Source organism: Grammomys surdaster, unplaced genomic scaffold (genome assembly GCF_004785775.1).
Source record: "Grammomys surdaster isolate TR1022 unplaced genomic scaffold, NIH_TR_1.0 128, whole genome shotgun sequence".
NCBI classification, from domain to species: domain Eukaryota; kingdom Metazoa; phylum Chordata; class Mammalia; order Rodentia; family Muridae; genus Grammomys; species Grammomys surdaster.
The window spans coordinates 497892-517685 of NW_021604586.1; the positions used below are offsets into that span (position 1 = coordinate 497892).

The following is a 19794-nucleotide window of genomic DNA, read 5'->3' on the forward strand; positions in this document are numbered from 1 at the left end:
GAGGGAGAGGGAGAGGGAGAGGGCATGGACAAACATGTGGGCAAAGCACCTATATACATAAAATGAATAATAAATTTGTTGGGCGGGGGGAAACAGGTTGTAACTGGATAAAGCTTAAAACTCCCTAAAGTAGAGTACTACAGATTCTGTTTAGATTGACAAATGATAGAAAAATCTCACGAGGAAAATGGACCCAAGATATGGAGAGTGCAACCCAACTCAATGGTTGCCAACAGAGTTCCAAAGCTACATAGAAGAGTAAAGAAAATTCCATGGGGGAAATTCAAGGTCATGGCATTACCACTATCCCATCAGACCAATCAGAAATGGGAGACCGTCAAGGAACAAGAGAGATCCCTCACGCTGGAAAGAAAAGCTTCTCATTTTTGACAGTTAAGTGCAAGGAAGAATAAAATATGCCTGGGCTTTGTTTTTTTCCAAGTGCTTGAAAGTTTTAGTCACTAACACTTTCATCGGAGTTGAAATTATTTAGCACTTAGTATGAATTTAAAGAAAGGGACAGAGTCGGGAGGTGGTGGAAGAGGTGGAAAGAATTCCTAGTACCTCGGATGGGGCAGAGAACATGTTGGATTCCTCCAAGTTGGCTTACAGAGCACCACCTGTGATATCCATCACACTCCCACGCCAAAGAGAAAGCATCAAAATTAAACCAAGGGACCTCCGAGGAATCTTTGGAGGGAAAGGTCGATGAGGAGGAAATGGCTCATGTTCTCCCCATTGATAGAAAAATCTCATGAGGAAAATGAACCCAAGATATAGACAGTCCAGTCCAACTCAGTGGTTGCCAACAGGTTCTGATTCCTGATGCACAGAGTCAGACCTGACTGTTGATTGGAAGTCACTTTGGTTACTTCTCATTTCTTTCTGAGCTGTTGGGTTCTCCTGCCAGAGCCTCTCCTGCTGGAATCTTGCTTGCCTCCATCACAGCTGTCAGCTACTGAACCTCCCAGAAAAGAGGGAATACACATCCAGGCCTTTCCTTCATTAAAGTTAACTGACATAACAGATACAGTGTATAGCCATAGTTTTATAAGAAAAATAAATGGGTGTGTGAGAATTCAAGTGGAAATCTCCTTGATCAGAAACAGGAGGGAAGTGTGTGTTGGGGTGGTGGGGGGCAAAGTGTCAAGACTTTATGTAAATCAGCCAGAGATGCTGCTGCAAAGACTCACATTTTTATTCCTGCAAAACAATCTAGTCAATCAGTTGAGACAACGTGTACACACACCCCCCCCTCAGATTCTTTCTTCTATGTGATTTTTACTTTTACATGTGTAAATGCGACACAATTTACACTCACTGGGGAAGAGAGTCTCAGTGAAGGATTGAATAGATCAGGTTGGTTTGTGGAAATGCCTGTGAAGACTATCTTGATTGTGTTCACTGACATGGGAAGACTCAGCCTAAATATAGGGAGCACCATTCCCTGAGCTAAGTACTTGATTGTACAAGAACTAGAGAAAAAAAAAGAAAGAAAAAAGAAAAAAACGAGTCAAGCATAGGCTTCCTTCCCTTCTTTCCTTCCTTCCTCTTTCTCTTTTGCTTTTTCTTACTTAACCTCCCCCCATCCCTCCCTCCTTCTGTCTCCCTCTCCCCGCTTCCCCCTCTAATCCTCTCCCCCTGCTGAGGGTGGATCTAATTAGATGCTTCAAGCTCCGGTCTCGACTTCCGACAATGATTGCGACTTGGAATTGTAAGCTAAACTGAACCCTTTCTCCTCTAAGTTGCTCTTCTCTGGATGGTTTTTGTTTTTATCACAGCAACAGAAATGACATTAGATCATCCTACAAACACTTTCTAGATTGGCTCAGCTCTAGTACCCAAATACTCAGCGTTAAAGTGAAATCGGTTGGTTTTATGACACGAGCATCTTCCCTGCGTGCTACCATATCCCCAAGTGTATTACTGTGCCCCACATAGATAGTACTGTATCTCACGATGGTATTATTTGCACCCACGTGTGTGTCATATATCTCACGTGGGGGCGGTAGAGTGGCTAGCTGGACTTCGCTGACTCCAGGGACCAGCGGCGGCCACATCTCCAGAAAACACGGGAAACGAGGAAAATTTAACCCACGAGAGACGGCATCCTGCCGCGACCCCATCTCCTTGAGTTGCATAGCGAAGGAACGTCCTTGCCTGCCTTCTAGAATCCTTTTGCTAGGCTGCAAAGCAACCTGCCACAGTCAGGGAGGAAGAGAGAGCCGGCTTCAGAAACAGCCTGACCGTTGCGCAGGCGCAGCCCATAGCTTTCAGGAAGCCACTTCCTGCCTGGTTTCCTAGCAACGGGGGAAGCGTTGTTGACATCCGCAGAAACTGCAGCTCAGGCTTGAGAGTGGAGCTGTCCCACAGGCGCGATGGTAAATCGGGGTTCTTGTCTGGAAGGGTAGAGGGGGAGACCCATGTGCACAGCTGTCCTGAGAGGGTCTCACCATTTACTGGATGACAGCTGGAAGGGACGCTATTGAGAAACGGGAGGTGCTGAGACGAATCTGGGAACTAGGAAAGTTTGCAAAGAGCGATGATGGCGGTGGAGAAAGATCTCAGGCTGAAAAAGAACCGGACCGGGAGAACCAGAAAGGAAAATCAGGAGGGAGGGGCGAAGAATGGAGAGAGGAAGCGGGGAGGAGAAAGAGAAGGCGGGGAGGATGCTACCCCAACCTTGCTTGCACCGAAAAGGAAGAAGAGGGAAGAGGGGAAAAAATAAGGGGGAAAAAGAAAGGCAAGGGGGAAGAGAAGAGAAGGAAGGGGATGAGAAAGAAACGAAGGAAAAGAAGTGGAGATAAAGGAAGGGGCGAGAAGAGAGGAAGGGAGAGGAGGAGAGGCACAGGGGTGGCCTGGGGGACTCAGGAGATTGCGATAAGGATTTGGAAGTCGGAAGAGAACCACCTTGAAGGAGAGGAAAGTTAAGTGAGGAGCAGAGAGTGGAAAGGAGCAATGGAGGAAGGGAGGAGAAAGTCCGTGGCTTTGAGGAGTTGTACACTCTCCTAAGATGATCAGAACTGTGCCAGTTTGTGGATATTCTGTGCCAGACATAAGGAGACCAAGAAATGCCAAGTGTCATAGATATACCCCAAGAAAAGATGTCAACATTTACTGGTGTTTGGATTTCTTGTTTGGTTGGTTGGGGTTTTTGTTTGTTTGTTTTTGTTTTGTGTGTTTGTTGTTTGTTTTTGCTGTTCTATTTGTTTTTGGTGTTTTGTTTGGTTTTAGTTTTGTCCCTGGCACTCTCAGATTCTTGCTATTACTATCATTGGCAATGTCTCCTTTTCAGAGGACACCTCAGCCTCAGAGCTTTCGTGGCACTGAAATGTAGAAATATGCCCTCTTCCTTTGTTTTTACAGTCCTCTTTATTTGTGACAGGGAACCAGTTTTTAACCTGTGATGGCAATGCTAGGTCTCCTCTGCAGATGCATTTCTTTAAGCTTTGGACCATGGTGTAAAGAACATGCTAAATTCAATGTTAATAGTGTCCATCGTGAGGAAAGCCATGAATCCAGCATGACATTTCCTCAAACTCAGAAGACACCTGCCCTGGTGTTGGGAAAAACAAGGAACATGCTCGCTCACGTCCACATTGGGTACAAAAGAAAACCTGTCTCTGACTGAAGTAACATAAAGTTCACTTGTGAGATGTTGAGAAAGAAAATGAAAGAATAGATTCTCGTCACAAAACTGCCAGGCTAAAGTGGGGCATGGTAATGCCTGTCTGGAGTCCCAGCACTCAGGAGGCTGAGGCAGGAGGATTGCCACAAGTTCAAGACCACACACTGACCTATATAGTGCGAAATTCTATCTCAAAAAAAAAAACTTCAAAAAATATTCCATATGAGGCTGCAGAGAGAGCTCATTGGTTAAAAGTACTAAGTCCTCTTGCAGAAGACCCAGGTTCAATCCCCAGCACCCCATGGTAGCTCACAACTGTCTGTAACTTTATGCCTAGGTGATCCTCCACTGGCCCTAGGCATGCACATGGTGCACAGACATACATGCAGACAAACATCCATACATGTAAAATAATAAAATATATCTTAAAAGAAATGTGAATACTCACCATGTGCTGTTGGGAATAAGACAGCATAGGGGGCGGAGTGGTTTTATTCACAGCTCAAAAAGGTGAACATAAAACCCAGCTGTGTGCAAAGAGGATTGCAACAACTTGAGACCCCCTGACCTCCACAATGAGGGTCAGGCCAGCCAGGGTCCCATAACAAGATTGTCTTTAAAAAAAAAATGTAAAGCAGCCAGGTGGGTTGGCACATGCCTTTAATCCCAGTGCTCAGGAGGCAGAGGCAGGTGGATGTCTGGGATTGAGACTAGCCTTGTCTGCAGAGCAAGTCCAGGACAGCCAGGGCTACATAGAGAGATCCTGTCTCAAAAAACCAAAACAAAGTCTGCACAGTGGGGAAGTATTTGTTGCATGACCATGAGTACACATGTGACCCCCACACCTGTGGAGGAGCCTTGGAGAGCCAGACATAGGGTGCCCAGGGGCGGAGTGAGAATCAGACAGCCATGGTCCACCCTGGCAGGCAGCTGCTCAAACACACACACAGACTGGCTCTATTGTGAGGGCGGCTGGTTCCATTTCCTTTCTCTGTTTTACATTGTTGGTTTTGTTTTTAAAACAGGGTTTTGAAACTGGTCTGGAACTCACAGAGATCCTCCTGCCTCTGCATCCCAAATGCTCAGTTAAAGATGTAAGACACCAAACCCAGTCCATTCAGAAATATTTTTGGTTTTGGTTTTGGTTTTGGTTTGATACAGGCTCTTACTATGTGGCCCTGGCTGTCCTGGAACTTATTCTGTAGACCAGTCTGGCTTTGAACTCACAGATCCACTTGCCTATGTCTCCTAAGTGCCAGCCAGCACATTTGGAGATTTTTGAGATTACTTTTAACCAGTTTCTAGTGTCCGCCTTCTTGAGAACAGTTCATCCTGGAATCCAGCAATGAATTCATTTCTGGCTTCTACCCTGGGATCTGCAGTTCCTGGAAGGTGGTAACAGGGACCTTTCTTTCTTCAGTGGCAGCCTATTGTGTAGCAAAACTTAGTGTGTTGTGAGGCCCCTATGGACCACAGGACCAAACTCCAGCAGGCCCCTCTCTGCCGTGCCATGGAGGGTGTAGCAAGATGTGACTGTACCCAGCTCCAGCTTTTGAGCCTCTTGGCCCTTCCCTGAGACCCCTGCACTGTAAAGACCCGGAGGAACTCTGGTTATTTTTCCAGAGGCTGCCACTGAACTGAATGTGTGTAGTTAACAAATTATCACATCAATGCCTGAGTCCAGAGCCTAAGAGACACCACTGGGTCCTTCCAGAAGTCACTGCACCTAATACCCTGCCCTGGAAACACCCAGGGCCCGCCCTCAAGGCTTAACTGAATGTCTCTCTCACCCACAAGACTTGGCGGCCCAGGGCGGGGTCCGCCTGCCTCCCTCCCACCTCCATGCCAGCTAAGAATAAAGTCCTCTCCATAACTCAGAAAAATAAATAAATAAATAAAATAAAACCCAGCTGTGAGTCCCAAACACAGACATTCATGGTCAAACATTCAGCTTAAACCAAGGCTCAACCAGGGGACTCCAGCATCCTGCAATATAGTGTTTACATACAATGCCCTTTGTAACATATAGATCACCAGAATGAACCCCCAATGGGAGTAAGAGAAGTTACTAAGATGTCTCAGAAAGGGCAGCTTTGGGGCACTCGGAGGATACAGCGATGACCTACAAATATTTAAAAGCTATGACATAGGAAAGAAGGGTTTTTGTATGGAAATGGGAGCTTCCGAAAGATGACCCACGGTAGCTTTCTGGGCAATGTAAAAACCAAACAAACAAACAAATAGACGTTACCCTTCTGGCCAATAAGAACATAGAAGCATTAGGGATCCCTTGTGAAGCTCTCTGTCTTCGTTGGGGCTGGCGCCTGGCAATCTATCTAGGTTATATGCAAGCTGGGGCCTCTTCCTCAGTCCCCGTAAGAGATCTAACGGTTCCAAGCTTACCTTGTAACCACCTAAGCATGTTGTCTCCGCCTCTCAGTCAAAGAAAAGGGGACTGGGGATGTTCCTAGATATTCTCTAGAGTTGATGGAAACCATGGACACCCTTCAAGTTAATGGTGGCCCCGATCTCTTGCAGACAGAAGTGGAGGAGACCCTCAAGAGAATCCAGAGCCACAAAGGGGTCATCGGAACGATGGTGGTCAATGCAGAAGGTAACTCTTGTCACAGGCTGACTGGGCTCCACACACCCAGAGGAGATCCATTTATCGTGTCAAGAGTGAAAATATTTACATTAGATTTGGAACGTTAAAGCACGTTTTGTCTGTGTCAGCTCTAGCAGTTATTCATCGGACATCTATGGGATACATACTGTATACCAATCATTTCTCCAAGAACCAGGCCACACAAACATTGTCTACAGTACCTACACACCACACACACACACACACACACACACACAAGAAAACACTACACAGCATCTTCTTCAGAAATTCTGATAATTAACATCATAGCCCTTTGGGAGGGCCAGCAAAGCTCTCTTGTTGAGGAGAGGAGAAATTATGTGATTGGTAATTTGGTTTTGGCCTAAGGTTACAAAGGCCAAACCTTCGATTTAAATTAACAGTTTCCTTTATCATAGTTAGAAAAGAAAAAGTTTTAAAATCTGTTTTAATAATGATTCTAGTTTATTATTTGACAAGTTTGTATGTGTCTATAATGTATCTCGGTCATCCCCACCTCTCCAAGTCTTGCCAAGAGCCTCCAACACAAGAATTCACTTGGTAGCATTTCAGGAATAGTCTTGGAACTAATGGGCAGGAAGGCACAATAGCTTGCCAGCTATGAAGTGCGGATACTGGCCCAGGACTCACACTGTCTCTGGACCACTCACATCTGCATAGTGAGCCTGCAAAGACAGATCAGTGGGTAAAGCTGCTTGCTGACAAGCCTGAAGACCTAAGTTTTATCCCCAGCAGCCAAGTGCTAAAAATAGATAACTGGATAACTGACTCCAACAACTTGTCCTGACTTCCACATATGCACACGTACAGGTGCATGTGCACACAGGCACTCAAGCATCTCCCTCTCCCTTCCTCCCCCCCCCCACTGAAAATGGCATAGCATTTTTCTCTGCCTACTTGTTGCTCCATGCTCTGCCACAGTAGCCACCTCTTAAAGGTTAGCTCGTCCCTTTGCTAGTTCGGGCATCTATAAGAGTTAAGAGGTGCCAAAAATTCCAGAGCGTCCTCTGAAATAAGAGTAGCCACTTCCCAAAATTCACAGTGCCAACCATAGAATCGGCTGATCTCTGGCTCGGTGTTGTGGTGTAACCAGTCAGCAAACGCTTATTGGGCAAATACCAGCTAAGAGACTCGAAATTCTGCACTCTGTCCTTGTCATTAAGGATGGAAAGATAACCCCAGTTCCTGGTGGTTGTGGCTGTCAGGTGAGAAGACTATCAAGTGCCCAGTTTAATAGCCAGTACTTAATAGGACTCTAATTAGAGAATCTCTGAGAACTTTTATTTATTTGGTTGAGATTTGCAGAGAAAACTTTTGACTTGTTTTATAAAATAAAAAATAACCCTGCCAAATTCAAGTAGTGACAGGGACTATGCCTGAAGAACGAGGGAGAAAGGGTTAGAATCGTCTGTACAGGAAATGAAAAGCTGGACCTTATATTTCCAGGAAGTGGTCAACTCTTGGTGTAGCCCTGGCTAAACAGGTTCTGCTTCCAAGTATTTGCTCCATGGTCTCATACCCTGACCTACATGAGCTCCCTGTGTGATTTAGCAGAGGTGCCTTGTAAGTTTCCTTTAGCCATGTCAACAAATACCACACACTCTTTGGCTCTGAATAGCAGAAATGGGAGCTGGGGAGATGGCCTGGCCGGTAAAGTTATTGCTGTGCAGGCATGAAGACCTGATCCCCAGAACCCATGTGAAAAGGCAGGTGTTATGGCTTGTATGTGCTTGGGCCAGGGAGTGGCACTATGAAGAGGTGTGTCCTTGTTGGAGTGGGTGTGTCCTTGTTGGAGTGGGTGTGGCCTTGTTGGAGTAGATGTGTCACTGTGGGTGTGGGCTTTAAGACTCTTGTCCTAGCTGCCTGGAAGTCAGTATTCTAGCAGCCTTCAGATGAAGATGTAGAACTCTCAGCTCCTCCTACACCATGCTTGCCTGGATGCTGCCATGCTCCCTCCTTGATGATGATGGACTGAACCTCTGGATAAGCCAGCCCCAATTAAATGTTGTCCTTATAAGAGTTGCCTTGGTCATGGTATCTGGTCTCAGCATTAAAATCCTAACTAAGGCAGTAGGTATAACAGCCATGCTCCCGAAATACAAATATTTGGGGGAAGAGGAGACAGGGGTTTCCCTGGGGCTCCCTGACCAGGCAGCCAGATGAATTTGTAAGGTCTAAGTTCTCTGAGATACAGTTTCAGTAAAATTAAAGTAAACTGATAAAGATCCCAATGTGAACCTTTGACCTACATATGCAATCCTGTGTACACAAACATGCATATACACCACACATTTAAAAAAAAAAACCTACAGGAATTTATTATGTCTCTACCTAGAAGGTTGAACTCGCAGCCAGCATGTCACTGGGTCATGGTCTTTCTGATGACTCTAAGGCTGGAGGCTTCTTGACCTCTTACCAGTGTCTGGTGGTAGTAAAATCATTATCACCCTACTACAGTAGGTTACTCTACAGACAGGTTACCTTACTATACCTATGAGGGCCCACCCTGACCCAGTGTGGCTTCGTTTTAACTGATTGCCTCCACGGAGAACCTCTGTCCAAATAAGCTCATCTTCTGAAGTTTAGGGTAGACTTACATTTTGAAGAACACTTCAACCCAGTACAGGCACAGTCTCCTGTGGTACCCAGGCCAGTGCTGCTACTGTGTTTTACTGCAGTGCCTTCATCTAAAGCACACAAAGTGGTGAGGTGCATCAGCTGTCTGAAGAGCATCACACCAATAAGCAAGGGAGAAAGGATTTGGATCCCAGACCAAAAGCAGGGGTGAAGTGACAGGAAATGTTTTTGGATCATTTATACAGACTGATGCAAATAAATACTCCAAGTATACCTGTGTGGGGAGGAGCTGGGGAAGTTCCTCGTTGATGGAGTGCCCGCCTAGCATGAGTAGAGCCTTGGGTCCTGTTGAATAAATAGGGCACGGTGGGACATGTCCATAATCCCAGAACTGGGGAGGTGGAATCAGGAGTTCAAGGTCATCCTCAGCTACATAGAGAGTTTGAGGCCAGCCTAAGGTGTGTGACACCCTGTTTTGTCCCCACCCCAAAAAATGCATAAAAAGAATGAGGTGGGAAAGATTCAGATGTTAGAGTAACTCTCCCCAAGTAGCAAAATCAGAAGTAAAGTTTGATCTCCTGCACTTCTTGGTGAAAATTTCTCTGGGTTTCTTGTTGAAAGCAACAACAACAACAACAAAATGTTATTTTTAATTCCATAAGCTTTTCTCTAACTTCAACTAGGATAATATTATGTCAGGATTCAGGGCACTTTTTCAAGGGTTGTGGAAACTTGGTTTTTACATGAAATCAAATTAACATTCTTCCCCAAAATATATAAGCAAGGGGCTTATTTTTTTGGTGAGATGGTTAACGACCAGAGCAGGACCAGGGGTATTTCCTGATGGCGCATGGTGTAAGTTTCGTGACCTGAGTCTAGCAAAACACTCAGCCTCAACAGTGGACTCGAGTGTGGCTGGAGGCGTCTTTTATTACAGCTCAGCTTCACAGCCCTTCGGAAGTCCTGGCAGTTACCCAGGACACTGCTGCCACCCTCTTGTTCCCTGCCAGTGATTGTGGATGAAAGCTAGTAGACAATGGGCTAACATCATTGTCAGCTTGCCTTTGTGGTTAACTTAAGTTGGCCTACAGCATCTACTGGTTTAGATGGCATCTTATGCCAGGTAGTGTAGTAACCCTTTGCTTTGTTTCTAAGACACAGGCCTCCTATTTAAGCAAGCTGGTTCCGAGTGGCCTAGGTTTGGATGACAGTGGATTCTTTATTCATTCTAGTTTCCCATTTAGAAGGACATTCACTGCAATACTGATACATAAACACCTACCTCCCAAGCACTCAAAGCTGCCATACATTCTTTCACATCTAAGCTTTTATGTATAGGTTTTTGACTTTGAATATTCTTGACACATCCAACAATTCATCACCTGAATATCATTAGATTTTATCAGCCATCCAGCCAATTCCTTTTCTTGTGAAATACAATCTACCCACCAAAGCAAAAATGAGCAGTTACACACTACAAACCAAGATAATGACTCCCAGCTTCCTGGGGCCACAGATTTCATATTTCAAAGCGATGCCATAAATCCAACACTATCAAATTTTTAAATGTTCATATGTTTTGTTCAGGGAGCTCCAGTTTGGAAATGTCTCCTTCCAAAACAAACAAATATGCAACGACAGGGTATGTAGCCTTGTCGATAGAAGTCATAGCCTGAATGCCTGTCACGAGGACACATAGGTTACATGCATAACAAGGCAGACCCTTGACTACCTGATAGACAAGTTAGCCTTATATTTTCTGAATCAATTTCCCAAAGGTCTTAAACGAATATATTAGGGCGCTATTAAAATAAAGACTATATACACAAATATACATTCTTGAAGCAAGGTGGTAAACTGCCCATCATTCTATGAAAAAATAGAGAACAAAGCAGTGGTCGGTATTTCCTGACTGTTTCCACAGTCAGATACATGTATACACTTAAATATGGAAAGCAGATAGAAGGTAAGGCTGGGGAGATAACTCCCACCCCTGTAGAGTGTTTACCTTGCAAATATGAAGCTTTGATTCCCAATTCCCAACACCACAGAAAGAGAGGGAAGAAAGAAAAAAGGAAGGAAGGAAGAAAGGAAGGAAGAAAGGAAGGAAGGAATGGGGATGTTGGGAAGGATAGCATTAGACATAGATTATAGTAATTACATGAGTGATAATTCCAAGTAATTTTCAATCACATTTTGAGGATTCCTGGATGGCTATGTAAGAAACTAGGACCTATGATTGTCTCTCAGGAAGGAAGTGGTTGAGGCCAACAGGATAGCTCAGTCAGTAGCATGCCCACCTTGAAAGCAGAAGGAGCTGAGTTTGATCCCCAATGGATGTGGTGGTACTCACCTATAATCCCAGCACTGGAGAGGTATAGACAGGAGAATTACTGGGTTTGTTGACCAGATGATATACCCTAACAGGTGAGCTCCAGGCCAGTGAAACACTCCCTGTCCTGCAGGAGGTGTACAGCATCCCTGAAAATAATACTCGTAGTTGTCCTTTGGCTTCCACATGAACATGAACATGCTGCATACACTAAAATTACTTTTGGCTTTGTTTTTAGAACAGAGCTGGCCTCAAACTCCACTGTATTCCTATCTGAACCTCTACAAGCATTCACTACCACTCCCAAATTAATAATAAAAATTAAATTTAAATTATAAATTAAATTATACATTAATTTTAACCGGCACAAAGCAAGAGACCACTAAATACTTCATGGTTGGTTGGTTGGTTGGTTGGTTGGTTGGTTGGTTGTTGCTTGCTTGCTTGGTTTCTTGGTTTCTTGGTTGGTTGGTTGGTTGGTTGGTTGGTGCTTGCTTGCTTGCTTGCTTGGTTGATTGGTTGGTTGGTTGGTTGGTCGGATGGTTAGTTGGTTGGTTCTTGCTTGCTTGCTTGCTTGCTTGCTTGCTTGCTTGCTTGGTTGATTGGTTGATTAGTTGGTTGGTTGGTTGGTTGGTTGGTTGGTTAGTTGGTTGGTTCTTGCTTGCTTGCTTGCTTGCTTGATTAGTTGGTTGGTTGGTTAGTTGGTTGGTTGGTTGATTGGTCTGAAGAGCTGAGGATAGAAGCCAAGGCCTTATATTTGTTAGGCAAACTTTTGCCACTAAGATGATTTCCCAGCCCCAACCTCTTGATTGCTTTCAAGAGAGAAAACATCTTATTCCCACAGTTGTGCATGTATTATTCAGAAAGGTGGGCTCTGTTATTTATTGACCTAAATTATGAACAGGCAACCGAAACAGCCTAAGCCTCTGATTCAGTCTTGTCATCTATGCTTTGAATAATTTATTTGGGTTCTATCTCTTATCCTGACACTGAGTCATTCAGACTTCAGTGGTTGTCCGTGTTTTAAGATATAAAAGAGAACTGCCCATCCAAAGGTCCCTCTAGAGTTGGGTTCCTGCTACATCACTGCCTCCCACTGGCTATAAATGCATGCTTTGTGACTTCTTGGCTATGAAAAATGGATGTCCCTCTGGGGAAAGTGACCAAGAGCTAAAATTACAGAAATGAATGGTTTTTTATGATACCTCATCTACAGAATAGATTGTCCTGTGAACATCAAAAATCTCCTTTTCTTCTTCTTCTTCTCCTTCTCCTTCTCCTTCTCCTTCTCCTTCTCCTTCTCCTTCTTTTTCTCCTCCTCCTCCTCCTCCTCTTCCTCCTTCTTTTTCTCCTCCTCCTCTTACTCTTCCTCCTCTTTCTCCTTCTTCTTCTTCTCTGTTTGGAAGATGGAAATTTAGTCTGTTTTAAAATCAAAACTGACAGTCTCCCAGAGTTTCTGGAAGACTGATAAAATTCTACAATGATGACCCTTTAGTTTTGAAAACTGCTCATCAGTATTAATTTCTGCAGCTATGTTTTCTGAAGGAAAACCCAAGCGCCACTTTGGATCATTGTTGACCAGCCCTTATTCAAATACTTAAGGAATCTGACTATGATCTGATACAAACTCTTATTATGTGTCCCTCCCTTAAGTGAAGGCACACTTTGAAATGAAATCCCTAGAGTTTCTGCCTGTGTGGTAGTTCTCAACACGAAGGTTATCTCCAATCAGATATAATATGCACAAAGCACCTAACTTGGTGCTGCATAAGAGACACTGTGCTGGGTGGCCCAGCCAGGGCTCAATGGCTTTGAACTGAATTCACTCAGACTGGCATTTTTGTCTGGCTAGAATTTTTTAATTAAATCAATAGATTTAATCTGTTTTAATCTCATATAATACAGCAACAGAGTGAACAAGAGGCCAACTTTAATAATATTTAAATAGAAAATAAGCACAAACCAGGGATGCCACCCAGAAAAGTCCATCTCGTTGCTACCACATTTTTCTAATATAAAGTTAATGGCTTGCAAAACACTGTGGGTTGCAGGAGGGGGGAGAGGGTTGGAAAGTTGGAACGCCCCTGCTGAATAGACTCCCTGGCTTTGGTAGTGCTGTCCCTTGGTGGCTCTTATTTCAGGGAAGCAGATAAATTCCAAGTTACTGACCACGTATTTCATAAGTGGGATGCCTTGAGAATGCAGATTGATATAGAGATAGACAGGTGATTACAATTAAAATAATCAATTAACAGCTTCTAGATCATTTATGCATGAAATATTCACCACACATTCACCATTTAAAAATGTAAAATACCAAATGCCCAAGCAATACGCTGATCCTATTACAGCATATACACAGAACAGGATGTGCAGAGATGAACAGTAATGCCAACGGCATTATCACCAAGGGAAGCTCGCGTGTTCTCACTTAAATGATGGGAAGCCACAGTCAAATCTATAAACACCACCTTACTAAGCTATATTTAAGACTCCACATAGAGACAAAAAGATGATAGGACAAATAATAACCTAAAATTGATGCCAGCTGGTAATAGCCGCCATCCATCTTTCTGCCATTTGCAAGGATGAGTGACTCCTAGTAGGTTTTTTTTGCAATGTACATATATACCAATTTTACAATCAGGAAAAAAATAACCCCAAATTAAATCTCATCACAGGCATTCCAATCCGAACAACCCTGGACAACTCCACAACAGTTCAGTATGCGGGTCTTCTCCACCAGCTGACCATGAAGGCCAAGAGTACAGTCAGGGACATTGACCCCCAGAACGACCTGACTTTTCTTAGGATCAGATCGAAGAAACACGAAATCATGGTAGCCCCAGGTAACTGGACATGTTGCTTCCTCCTTAAAATGCTTTTTCTGTTTTGCTGGTTAAAAAACCCTGTTTCAAAGACTGGGGGATTGTGGAATCTTGGTAGAGATACGGATCTTTAATATGTAACGTGAGGTATAAAGCTCTTTGATTACAAAAACAAAGTTTGATTCAGAAGAGCCAAACTCAAAAGCGGTATGAAATTACCAAAATAACTTGGCCTTTGAACAAGCTGAATTTTACCCCCTTACACTTACTGGTTATCAAAAAACGGATGCTGGAAACATGGTACACAGTCTTTCTGAGTAGTGGCAGAGATGGCCTATCCTGAGACTAAAGTAAGAGGTGAATCCAAAGCCTGTCAATCGTTACCTCCCTGTGAGGTGAGTGTGAGCAGCTGGTCTACTGGAAGACACAGCCACAGGGTCACTTCCTTGGAGGAATTTGCATTCCCACTGTTTCTGAATAATGGTGTTATAGTCACAAACCGAGCAGATAGCACCTGATCACATCCAATAAATAGTTAAAGTTTTATCTGTGACTGCACGTGAACACCACTTGTAGAATATTTATCCAAATTAGCCACACCCAGGGACAACAGACAAACGCTCTGCCGAGTCTGTGTGCTTTAAGCTTTTCCAGTGTGTCATGGGAATTCTGGTGTGCAGCCATTGTCTACGGTAGCTGAAGTGTTTGTGGAGTAGATATAAGTGAGTTAACCTCGTGTTTCTCCCTAGATAAGGAATATCTTCTGATTGTCATTCAGAACCCATGTGAGTAGACCTGCTGTGGCCAACCCTGTCCTCGTGACGATACCTGGAAAGCCTTCCCTCCTCTAATCCATAATATTGTACCCTGATTGAGTCCAGAGATATGCTCTCCTGTTCTGACAATGAAACTGCTCTACACGTTTCCCTAAGTCCCTTTGGACTGTATTGCAGTCTTGTACTTTTGCTGTCTAATAAACAAATTCTGCTATACATGTCTCTGTCTTTAAATATCCAGCGCACGTGTACACGCACATTAAAAACAAACAAACAGAAACTACAGTATCTGTTGATCCCTGGTTAAAAAGAACAGGGAGAAACGAAGAGTGGTTCTCACGAGAGGTCATCACTGCAGCTCAATAGCTTTGTCCTTCACAGAATCCCTCAGGCCACTGCCTGTGTTACGCCAGGTTCAGGGAGCCAAGAGTAGATGTTGGGCAAAGCTGTATACACACGAGGCAGAGGATAACTCCAGAGAACTTTGTCTTGACTAAATATCTAAAGCATTCACAAAATGCAATAAATGTAACAGATTCCTATGCAGGCTCACACCCATGCAGAGTAAATAGTTACGTTTGGCTACATGTGCTTAATACCCTCCCCCTTTTGGGTAACCCTTTAACTTTGAGTTGACTGAAAATTTCATGCAAGGTAGTAAAAAGCAAAGATGGCGCACCGATGATTACAGGTTACTCAGCTGAGTTCCCTGTCATGAGCAAAGAGTTTTCCTACCCCCTCATCCCAATAAAGTCTGGGTACCACCATACAGTACATATCCATTCCTGGACAGCTTCAGGAACTATCTTCTGAGAATACAGCATACACGAGATCTTGTTAGAATTCAAAAACCGAACAAATCCATTAATGGGGAAGGTAGTCCTGTTCCACTTAAGATTTGCAAAATTTCAAAGCTGGAGTGGACTAGAGAACTAAACTGCCTGAGCCCCTGGTTCCTCAGGTAAGGATTTCACCTGCACCAAATCCAGGTGTCCTTAAGACATCAGGTATGTGAGCTTGACATGGTCTGGATATATTGTTGGAATTGGCACACATGCCCTTTATTGGGGTACTCATGTGAGATCCCTCCACAGCCTCCAAAATTGCTTTCAGAAGCTACAGAACTGCATGTTGTTTTAAAAATATACCAGAAGTAATATCTGAGTCCTAAATCTGTCATCTGTCCTAACTTTCCCAGCCCATGCATGAGCAGATGCATGGCTGAGCGACAAAGCCACTTCCTTCTGCGGGGCCGGTCAAAAATTTCAAGCCCCATTTGAGACAGAGTGGTATGAAACTTCTGGCAAGCGTAGACGGCACCACTACAAATGCCAGGACTCCATGTGGGCTTGACTGGGGGCTCATCTGGGAAGGAAGGCCCTTTGTCCCACTGGGCAGGGAATCTACAGAAGCCTTCCTAGATTTGCATCCAGAGTCAACTGTGACCCTCCTTCTGGGCAGAGACTCTGGCAGTGAGAGGCAGAACTTCCCAGAGCCAACGGCAACTGAAGTGGATGTGGTCTTGTGGAATTTGTACCGTGTCTCCGCTCTAGTGCGTGAACCCCCCCCCCCATTCCCTCTTGGATTCACAGCAGCACAGGTAAGGAGCTACATTTCAGAGACGACTGCACAAAAATCCTAACGATCCAGATTCATCCAATGACATTGGTAGATTTTCTGTTTCCATTGATAAACACAAGCCTGGGCTCATGCTGTGCCTCTTTCTCATCCAGCTAGCTGTAAACTTTATCTGAACAACAGGAGAGCTATTTACAAGGTCTCCAGAGAGACAGATCCCAGCCATAAATATTAACAACAACGGACTTCAGGGTCAAGCGTAACCAGCCAGCCGAGAACACACGTACACACCATTAGCACCGTACACCCATCTCCATCTCTAAGGAGCAGAAACATTCCACTAGAGACTCTTAGGGATGTGTCCAGAGCTCTGAGACTGCCTATCTTCTTCTAAAGCCAAAATTACCACAGGGTGTGCACGTACACATGAATGCAGACGACTGTGGAGACCAGCAGAGGGCAGCAGATCCCCTAGAGCTGGAGTTCCAGTAGCCGGTTGTGAGTTACTTTGTGTCGGAGGGAAGCCAAACTCAGGCCCCCTGCTAAAAGCATTGGGAACTCTTAACCCCGGAGTTATCGCTCTAGCCCCTGTCCATGGCTTTCAAAAAAACATTACAATCATCCCCAATTATGTGTTTGGCACAAAGCAAAATATTCCCATCCCTACGTTAGGAAGTCACGCAATGTCCTTGAAATGAGAAGTGGAGCACGTGCAGACGAACTGAACACATTTATTCAGTAATATTTGCTCCTATGTTTTTAATGAGGAAAAAATGGAGGGTGTTTCGGACCACAAGAGTTTTCCGCGTGGTGGGAAAATCTCCAAGTAAGGATTTGAAAAAAAAAAAAATAAAACCATGGTTCATATCCTGAGAAACTGGGAGGGATCCTCATCCTTCCCTTCATCCTTCCCTTCACACAATTCCCTCTGATAACGGAGGCAGCTCAGAGATCTCTGGACAGTTTGAGACACTCAAGGCTGGCAACACTCTGTTAGACCAGCTGTGGGGAGTTGACTCATGTTTCATGAACATGAGTCTCCCTGAGGAAATAAAGACAAACCCCTGCTTGGGAAGTTGCTTACAGAGCAGGGTTGAGGGGTTACTTAATAGCAGCCTGAGCGGGCCCCAAATCAGTCTCACCCCAGTATGGATGACAACTTCCTCATATCTGCATAATTCGACTCTTTCCACTTGAGCTAGCCTTCTATGCTCTGTATCTAGCACCTCCTGAGAACTTGAGAGAACATGAAACCATGTGTGGCTTGGGCAGAATAACAAACAACCGTCAAGGAGGTACAAAGGGAGTGCAGGCACTCTCAGGGAGGGTCTAATGACACTCCTGGACATCTATCTATGAAGAAACTTCAACAGTCAATGAATATGCTTTTGGGGACTCTGGCCAGTATTCATGGAAGTTCTGATGGAGGTGATAATGGCTGTTATGTTTGAAGGACACCATTGTATAGACACGTACACCAAGCCATTCTCAAACTCAGAGGGAAGAGGAAGAAGCCTTCTCACTTCCTCTGGCTTCAGACCCTATGGAGACACCTGGCCCTCCTTTCCTTTCAGTATACATGACTTCAGGGGTCTCTTGATGGATGTCCTGAGTCCTGAACACTGGGCACATGCATGAATTGAAAAATTCTCCCTCTTTGCTCACCTTTACAACACAACAGACTTGAAATGGTACAGCAGCTAAGTCTCACTCTGTTACTTACTAGAAGAAACAAGCACCCCTTTTTATCCCAGGTTCTTGTCTGCAAACATGGAGAATGTCCACTCACAGTGGCCTTGAATTCTGATACAGTATAGATGTTGTTAATGTGAACCATGTGTCACCCACAGTGTCCTGATCCCTGATATAGTATAGATGTCTATCACCACCACCGTCAATTAAAAACATGTTTACCATTATAAAGTCATATACTGTATCTCACTGTGGCCTATCAGCTTCTCTTTAGTGTGGGGAAAATTTAAAAAGGCCGCTGTGGCGGTCCCACATTAGGGAAGAAGATCCTATGGTTCCAGCGGCCTAAGGGCCTTGGCGGTGGCAGGCCCCAGTAACACGAGGAAGTCCTTGGTTCCAAAAAGGTTTATTGTCATGGCGGATAATAGATGGATCTAGGCGTACCCCCAAAAAACTCAGGGCAGTCCCGAGTTATATAGGGAGGGAGAAAGGGGGAGGATTGGGGGAGGATCTAGGGGAGGCATGTTTAATTTGCTCTGCCCTCTGGCCTTCATTAGTATGTAAATCCCTAGGGCCTGAGGCCTATAGCCTGGCCTATGTGACTCTATGGAGATGTGACTGCTTTTCAGGATCCTAGATGATGGGAGGGACCGAACTCCTGCCGGTTCTCACGCAGAATTCCACGAATCTCAGGGTTCTAGGTACCTGCTCAACCATGACCCAGGATACCCTTATGCAGTCCCACACTTTAGCCACATGCACTAATACAGATTCTAATCCTGTCAAGTATGCAGTTTTGTACAACTCCTTGGCTTATGGCTTAATATGCATTTCCTTAGTCTTATCTAGAATTTACACTGATTTTTAAAAAAATATCTAAATGCAATTTCTTACACATGATCAAGAGTGCAAATCCTGCCCAGATGAGGCCAAGAAGAGGATGGACGTGTTCCTAATATTTAGATTTAGAGGAGTCAGAGAGGAAATCTTCCTCGTGGCTGAGCCAGCGCACGAGCACACGCTGGGGACAGCCGTATTTTCACAAGGTGCAACAGAGGTGCTAGCTCTCAGGAGGAAAGAACAGAGAGTAATACAGAAAGGTGGAGGACTCCTGGGGTTTCCCTATGTTCTAGCTTCTCAGATGTGTTTGACCCTTTGATATTATGAGTTGCCCCTACAGCTTTACATAAGAACTTCTCCCTGTGTGGAGTACATTTCTAGAGTGGATTCTGTGGCCTGAAACCAAAAGGACCTTAACTAACAAACCAGTGCCATATCTGGGTCATCTCTGGGATGCTTTACTCAGGCACAGCCAAGGAAGCAGAGTGAGCCTAGTGGCTTCCCAGGATGAATGCATTAATCAGAGATCTGAACAGATGGAGTGTGGTCACCTTCTCCTTTGCTCCAGAACATACCCTGTAGCTTTGCTAGACAGGAATGGGGCGTTAATGAACCCTCCAGGAGGCAGAACTCCAGGGACAGGTTGGGACTAAAATGTGGCTCTCACTGGGAAACAGGCTTTATTATTGTTAATTATGAAGTGACCTCTGCCTCCATCAATGACTAGAAAGATTGGACGGAGAGAAAGCAGCCATGTGCCTGGCTGTTTGTTGAACACAAAGAAAAGAAGGCTAAACCATCCAACTTACATTTGGCTTTGTACCTCTGAAAACATCCATTCCTTTTTCTCTCCCTTCAGCCTATACCACTTCAAGATTTACTCACTGGGTACCTTAGAC

At 44.5% G+C, this 19794-nt stretch overlaps 1 protein-coding gene across 1 annotated transcript; it reads left to right on the top strand.

The window, feature by feature from the left end:
- Window positions 1–2312: 2312 nt before the first annotated feature.
- Window positions 2313–15000, top strand: Dynlrb2 (dynein light chain roadblock-type 2). Its single transcript, XM_028753748.1, has 4 exons — window positions 2313–2381; window positions 6167–6242; window positions 13863–14030; window positions 14759–15000. The coding sequence occupies exons 1-4, from the start codon at window positions 2379–2381 to the stop codon at window positions 14800–14802; spliced, it is 291 nt and encodes a 96-aa protein (XP_028609581.1). The 5' UTR covers window positions 2313–2378; the 3' UTR covers window positions 14803–15000.
- Window positions 15001–19794: the final 4794 nt, after the last annotated feature.

What these genes read in the sequence shown, in the direction of transcription:
- Dynlrb2 (XM_028753748.1), top strand. An exon ending in GATGGTGGTCAATGCAGAAG is followed by an intron (nt 6,243 to 13,862) that starts GTAACTCTTGTC and finishes ATCTCATCACAG; the next exon opens with GCATTCCAATCCGAACAACC. An exon ending in CGAAATCATGGTAGCCCCAG is followed by an intron (nt 14,031 to 14,758) that starts GTAACTGGACAT and finishes GTTTCTCCCTAG; the next exon opens with ATAAGGAATATCTTCTGATT.